This window comes from Pecten maximus, unplaced genomic scaffold (genome assembly GCF_902652985.1).
Source record: "Pecten maximus unplaced genomic scaffold, xPecMax1.1, whole genome shotgun sequence".
In the NCBI taxonomy this organism is placed as follows: domain Eukaryota; kingdom Metazoa; phylum Mollusca; class Bivalvia; order Pectinida; family Pectinidae; genus Pecten; species Pecten maximus.
In genome coordinates this window covers 4,850-12,473 of record NW_022980935.1, presented here as the reverse complement: position 1 = coordinate 12,473, position 7,624 = coordinate 4,850, and the positions used below count along the sequence as shown (strand labels likewise).

The window sequence follows — 7,624 nt, the reverse complement described above, 5'->3', positions numbered from 1 at the left end:
TGACATAGATACTTGTATCAAACATATCATAAGTAATTGCATTTTTTTTAACAAACACGTTTTGTGACTTGATTTATTTTATATGCATATTGATTATAATGTCGCATTTACCACATGAAAAAAAAATAACAACAAGATATGTAAATGTAAGTTTTTTTTATATCTAGAAATCAGAAACTCCATATTAAAATAGGGTTATTTACATATACGTTAATTGGGTTAACACTACCATAAATGTTAAAACACATTAAGTAAATATAGTGTTACACGGCTTATATGCATATTTGTTAAGCATATCATGTTATCTTTTCTGGATAGGCAATGCAAATATAGTTTTGATCGATTATGTAGTGAACAATTCTTGTCAGAAATCCCAGGTATTAACTATATTGATAAATAACAGTAGATAATCCGTTTATGCATATTTTGTCCAAACAGCTTGGACGGTTCAAACGCTATATTAAGTCAATAAGACTTCTTGAAAATCACAATAAATGACTTCCTCATTCTATGTACAAACAAGACTGAAAGACCGATTTAAAAAGGACCTAAACTACTACTATACTATTGAAGAGCTTAAAATTTCTAAGAAAATGGGCTTATTTAGAAAATATATTTTCACTGTTTTCTCGTATTTCTCGTACTAACATTATAAAGATTTTTTTTTCAAATGCTTAATTTCTTATGAGAGTGAATGATTCGACGATCTGGATGTAAGTGTTAACATACAATTAAATATAAATCTTTATTGGTCCACAGCAGCTTCTATAAATGGCACCATCCTCATTTAATGTGTCCTCCCTGTTACAATCTCCTCTTAATCTATCTTAAATAAATTGGAAGTAACTTGCGCAAACATAATATTATGCAAAACCTTGAATCTTGAAAAAGTTGAATCTAAATATTATTGTTATAAAAAATGTTCATGCAAAGCTTGCATACTATTTTAGCAATATTATCCTCTAATCCACACATTCTATATTCATCATTTTCTATAATTTAATCTACCTACAAACTGGAATTCTAAAATTGTTTTATTGAGCTTATCTAGAAATATCAAACCGCCAATACCATTGTATATATGTTATAAGAGTGGTGTATTTGTAAATATCTTGACAAAGAAAATTGAGTGAGGAAAAAGTTAAAGAAAACCTGTTAATATTTGATTGGGATTAAATTCAAAACTTGTGTGAGTAATTCAAAAATGCAGCAAAATAACCCATTTTTCTATCTTCGAATGCAAAAGTTACCTCTGATTGGTCAAATACGAAAAACTTATATATTTAACGGCAAAAATCTTAATTGTCACTGCTAATCGCTGCAGTGAAAATACAAGCTTTATCACTTTGATAAATTTCTATATTTCACCAGCAAAGAATGAAATAAAATAACATTTTACCCTTTTTAAAGAAAATTCCATAAAAAACATAAAATCGGGGTAGTGTCGTTTAAACGGTTGTACAACAACAAAACGCGGCGTGTTTCTGTCCATCACTCCAGGTGTTGGTGAGTATGAGTCCAGCTTTCTGTGCAATGTTTTGTAACTGCTTCAGTGTATATTTACAGCTAAATCCAACACCTTCGTGAAAATAGAGTCGTTCTCCTTTGGTCATTATCAAGTCGATACCAAGTCCGGCTGTAGGGAAATCAATTGATATCAGTCAGTATTTTATAGCATATGAAGTTACCATTTTTATTTCAATTGAACGTATCAACATATCAAGAAAGGAAAATTACTACATTTAAATAATGTTTAATAATAGTGCCTAGATCACTGAATCTAGAGGTTGGACCTAAAATTGTTCTTGCTGCCTGTAATGCATTAAAAGCGACTTCATTTCGGATCTGATCTTTTTTTCTTATTCCTAATCAATTTTGTTGTTCCTATTGTCTCCCTTGATACAGACTCGCTTTGATCGCTTAGTTGGGCGTTCGCCGATTTGAGTAACGTTTTGGGTTATATCAACTGGCCGAAATATACTAGAGCTTGCAATAATAGGAGTTGCTACTTACGCACGGTGTTTCGAAAGTGCAACTAATAACAATACCTAGATATAGATTAAAAAAAGAATTTGCAGGAAGAGCTAAATTGGTCAGTTGAAAAGGGAAAAGTCAGTATTCTCGTCAAAATCTACGAAACCGCAAGTTTGGACTACATTCGTCAAAGTGTAAGAAATCGAAAATTTGGAACTATAGATATATATTTGTTTATTCTATAAGAAGGTGTTCCCTTTAGAACAAATTTTGTAAAACTATTTAGATAGTTGACATTTATTATTAATGAAGAAGTGTAGGTTGGGTAACTAGGAAAAAACACAAGGAAAAGTTACACTTCTGTATTTCTAGAATGAGATATTTAACAACAGATCCCTTAACCTTTGACAGATACAGTCAGATACCTAAACATACATATGTATCGACAATAGACCACTTACGTATCGGATAGTTAACAGCTTCCTTTGCTTCCAAGTAAGTTACAACGTAGCTCATATGATGGGGATTTTGGTCAGAGATAAAATCCATCTCATATTTAAATTTGTTGAGGTCAATCTTGCTTCCTTCCTCTTTGTTCAGGCGAATGATGGCATATTCAACGAAGCATTGCATTAACCCTATCAAATTATAGAAAATATGTAACCTTATTAATATGTTTTGTTTTCGAATAATTAAGTTGTGGTGATCAATTTCTACGGAAAAGAATGTATTTTATATCGGTATAATTACAATATATCATGATAGGCATAATTTATATAATTGTATAATAATACATAACGATTTTTTATGAACAATGATATTTTTGACGAACGCGTATACTATTTAGCTATATATTTATACAGTCCTCTAAAAGTTCTGTTGTACCTGGTATATTTAAATCGAACGGCTAGCCAAGAAAATTTGAGAAAAAGAGTTGTAATATCCGTAAGATAGTCCATTTGTAAGTGACGATTGCAAATTATTTGAAAAAATACTTCACTTCTTTGAAATTGCATGGAGAGGGAATGGAGGGTCCTATTTTCCATAATGTTCAAAAATGAATAAATATATGGGTTGTTTTACTGACACAAATAAAAGTAATTGATTAATAGTGAAAAAAAATGAAAGAAAGACATTTTTGAAATTTATATTAAACAAAGAGAGAAATTTCCAGAATGTTGCATTTTCAGGGTTTTCCATTGTACAAAAAAAAAGCACTGTTGCAAAATGGACATGAACATTTGAAATCATGAACAAAAACATCCTAAGAAGTTATGATTTTAACAAAATGAAATAAAGTCTAAATAATGATTAACTTCGCTGTATTTTACGTAATAATTGTAACAGGACTTTTGGAGGGCAGCGTATATTGAAAACACTGATCACTTTTATAGTGTTCATGTCTTTACAACTTTAGCTATCGAATGAACAGTTTAGGATATAACAAACAGAAATTTACCTTCGTCGTCATGGTAGGCTTTAAGAATAGCATCTCTATCCTGTGTAATGTCACCAGTAAAGACTAGTCGGCATTTGTCTGGAACAAATAGGAACATCACAATGAATATATAATCAATAACTTGTAAGTACTAACTGTATATACGGTATACCTATACTATACATCGATGCAAACGTCCTGACATACAGCTCACGGTGACCTTCAGGTGATTTTAAAATAAAATTGGTTTCTCTTCCAAGGCAAAATTAAGTAAATACTATACACCGATACAAACGATGATTAGGGTATAGTGTTTAGACATACAACCAAGGTAATCTGAAAGAAACAAAATCACCCTACCCTCAAATGCCAATGACAACTTAAATAGATTTTTGTATTAGAAAAAATCTTACTACGTTTGCCAATTAAGGTTCAACATGATAGGTTACTCTGGTGGGATTATAACTTAAATTCATAATTATTTATACACTATTATCATTGTTTTTTATTTGTTTATGTTTCTTAGATAGGTTTAATGCCGAAGGTTAAATACTTGGCATTTTTATGACAGGCAATGTTACATCTTTCACATTAACTGCATATATACGTACCAACTTTATATACCTTATAATCATAATATACATATAGATATCCACAAAAATCTAAAGACCTAAAAAGATGAACAAGGTGCATTATCTCACGTTAATAATCGCGCATATGCGATAATGTTTTGCTTGTTGCTCATTAGTGTATTCATGTAAAATATACATTGTTGTACTTTGTTGCAACATGCGCATTCCGATGACTTCACATTTTTACAGTTCCCGCGTTGTGTCTGCACAGCACTATTTATGAGATATGATAAAAAAAATCCAACAATATAATGTATGAATGAAAATTAACGAACTGTACATGTTAAGCATAAGATTTGAACTTTTAACACTGTCAGAGCATTCGTGATCGTGGCCGAGATCGGTTGTCATGGCAACGATAAGGACATTGATTTTACCACCGATGAATATACAAATTTGTAAATATAATCGAAAACATTCTACACGATATAAGATATACTTTTTGGAAATTATTTATTAAAAGTTCATCGAGAATAATTCCAGCCGTGTATCAGCGTGTGTTCGTTTCTATTGCCGCATTCGGTAAAGAATACACTGAATTACAATGTTGTCCTTAGTGCCGGTCACGTGACTACGTAGGTTAGTAGAAACTAGTGCAAGTACCGGAAAAGATACCTTGGGTTCGTAACAACCGAATCTACATACAAAAACGTGTAGAACTAAGGGGTAAAATATCGAATGAAAATTGAGAAACGATACCGATAAAAACAAGCAATTTCGAAGAGCAAGGTTTCATTTGAAATATATTTGTTTTCGATTGTTAAAACATCGGGGTAAACGATCTGTAAGGATGATGAATTATCATAATAAATAAATCAAAATTATAATGACATTTCGAATCAGTGTTTTATGTATTTCTGGTTTCTACGCATATATTATTCATCTAACTGTGAAAATGAATATGAAATAATTAGATTATGAAAATCATATTTCAGAATAACGTGAAGAGCCCGTTTAAACAATAATAAAAGACAAATTATTACTGACGTTTACCCCAATAGTATCTGTTGATATTTTATTCCTAATCTTGGTTAACATATAATGTTACACTGCTAAAAGTTATTTTAAGAATTCATTTAGGAAAAATAATCATGAATTTATAAAGAGTGCAAAGACAAGTTCGCCCTAAAATGGATTACCATACCTGTCATAATGGTTGAGACCATCCTGAGAGTATTCACCTGAACGTCATAAGGCAAACAAATCATACTGCCAATCCAAAGTATCAGTTTAGGGCCTTTAAATTGCCTAAAACAGCAAAATAGAATAGACAAACATGGATCTTCAATCTGTCGCGAAGGCGTCGCCATCGAATTGAACTGTCTTGCTGTGTGGTCCTGATACGCTATGTGGACGGCCGATCCTGCTACGACCAGTTTGTCGTTACATATTAATGTGGCTAACCCTTAAGTCTCCATTTGAATGATTGGTTTATCTGGCCTTGTTAATTTCGTCACGTGGTGTGAACCATATAAACTAACTGACAAGATTTCGTCACGCTTGGCTGATTCTATTGTTGGATGTTGAGAAATGAGATCATCCATGGTAATTATCCTTATAAAATATTTCATTTTTTCATTACAGGCAAAAATGTTCTGCAGAGGTAGTTTAATGTTTTTCTCTTTAGTTTATTAAGTATAAAAATAAAACCATGAATTCATTGATGACAAGATTATATATCACAATATTATTATGATTTAGAATTATTATGATAAACATATACGGTCGCAACTTACTTCAGTTGCTCTACTCCTTGTTGATAGTCCGCACCTATAGGTGTAACTACGAGCGAGTCATCATATTCTTCTCTCAGTTTCTTTGTAGAATTCAAAAGAAATTCTAAAAAAGAAAATATAAAAATATTTAAAAGAATTTGACGATTATCAATTTAATCGTCGATATCAACTACATGTATGTTACTTACCTCTAGAAATGTCTACTGGGAAAAACGAAAGGTTCTGTTGTCTTTTTAGTAGCTCATCTATAACATATCTCGTTTTGGAACAGTCTCCACTTCCGAGGTCAACTAAGGTAAAGTCATATGGAACCCGAGGAATTATATCCTAAAAAAATTGAAGCGGAAAACATAGCAATTTTGTCTTTATTATACATAATGATATTCTAATGAATGGTATATGTTCTAATGATCTGTCAACACTATTTATATGCATTTTATGTGCAGTTAGTAAAAGTAAGTAAGTAATCCGGATCTTATTTACATTTCATTTGTGTTACCAACGAAATTGACGTTTACACTTCAATGAACTGTATACTTGCTCTTAGGAATACATTTTTGGCCGTGTGTCATTCTCTAAATGTGCAGTTTACAAACCAGTAAACAACAAAAGAGAAATAATATTTCTTGATCAAGCCATTTTTTTCGAATATCAAAGCGATATGACAACATCGTTGATGCAAAGTATCAGAGTCCTGTCAGTCATTGTAAATGACCTTCTTAAACAAAGTCTTCAACCTAGAAATGATTTTTTTTTGCATGGAATATGATTAAAACACGGTGTATCACAATGGGCCGTGTACTACTATTTGATGTGATCAGTTACGGGATTTCGACAACGTGCTTGTCAATTTCAAGAACTTTGTTGTGATTGCCTACATTATGTTTACTTGCTCTATGACTATCTGTCGAGCAATCACCTTTTCCCTGTCATTTTGAAAATATTAAAAACAACCTATTAGGAGCATTCCAATACATCGCACTAGAAATATTCTTTAAAGGCTTAAGAACCGTATCTGCCGACGAGGTAAACGTTTGAAGATTTACAATTGCTCTATAACAAGCGTGCAAATAAATCTGTTCTAATAGTACAGACATAACGTTTTTTGTACCATTTATAATATTACACAAGGCTTCAAGCCTCTCTATTTGAAAAAGGCAAAGAGAATGTTCAATTGCGACATTATAGATGCAATCCTCAAATGTATGTAGCTTTGGTACTGATTAAATACTCTAAAATAGACATAATTGATTAACATGAAGAAAGAGCTGATACATTAATATCAGGTAAATTAAAGAAAGCAAGTGTGAAATGTGACAAATTACCTTTAGTTTTACAATATGTTTAAGTGCACAATATCAATGAACTCTCCAGTAGTTACCTCTATGTCCTTTTCCAGAATTGAAATTTGACTTTTTGTCAAATAGTATCCAACATTTTTCGTGACAGCTGTAAGGTTAAGTTCCGATCCAATCTTGTCATAATTGTACCAGGTTGGAATGTATTTTCGACTTGATGTCAGTCCTGTTACAAGGCTCTGTTTTCGACCATTTGCCATTTCCTCAATAAATAGAAAATAGTTGTTAAAAGTTTTGGGTGTGCATCATTTAGTTCAATAAATATCCAATTATTAAAAATACATGTTTTATGATAACTAAAACAATCGCTCAATTTAGGGTCATTATATATAGCAAATGATACTTTTAGTTGTTTTTAAAATATATAAAACAAAATACTAATTTCTACATATCATATATGTTATGGACATTAATTTCAAACTAGGGACCAATTCTGACATAAGTGCACAGGTTAAGGAACATATCTAATTTAAAGATATACTAAAG

At 31.4% G+C, this 7,624-nt stretch overlaps 1 protein-coding gene across 1 annotated transcript; it reads right to left on the bottom strand.

The window, feature by feature from the left end:
• Positions 1-2,435: 2,435 nt before the first annotated feature.
• LOC117319833 (histidine N-alpha-methyltransferase-like) lies at positions 2,436-7,338 on the bottom strand (the record flags this gene model as incomplete). The annotated part of the gene is made up of 6 exons (XM_033874559.1): positions 7,162-7,338; positions 5,969-6,107; positions 5,781-5,883; positions 5,189-5,292; positions 3,434-3,511; positions 2,436-2,612 (listed from the first exon to the last, which is right to left on the bottom strand). Coding segments are annotated over exons 1-6 (778 nt in total), but the record flags the coding sequence as incomplete, so codon positions are not given.
• Between the last annotated feature and the right edge of the window lie 286 nt (positions 7,339-7,624).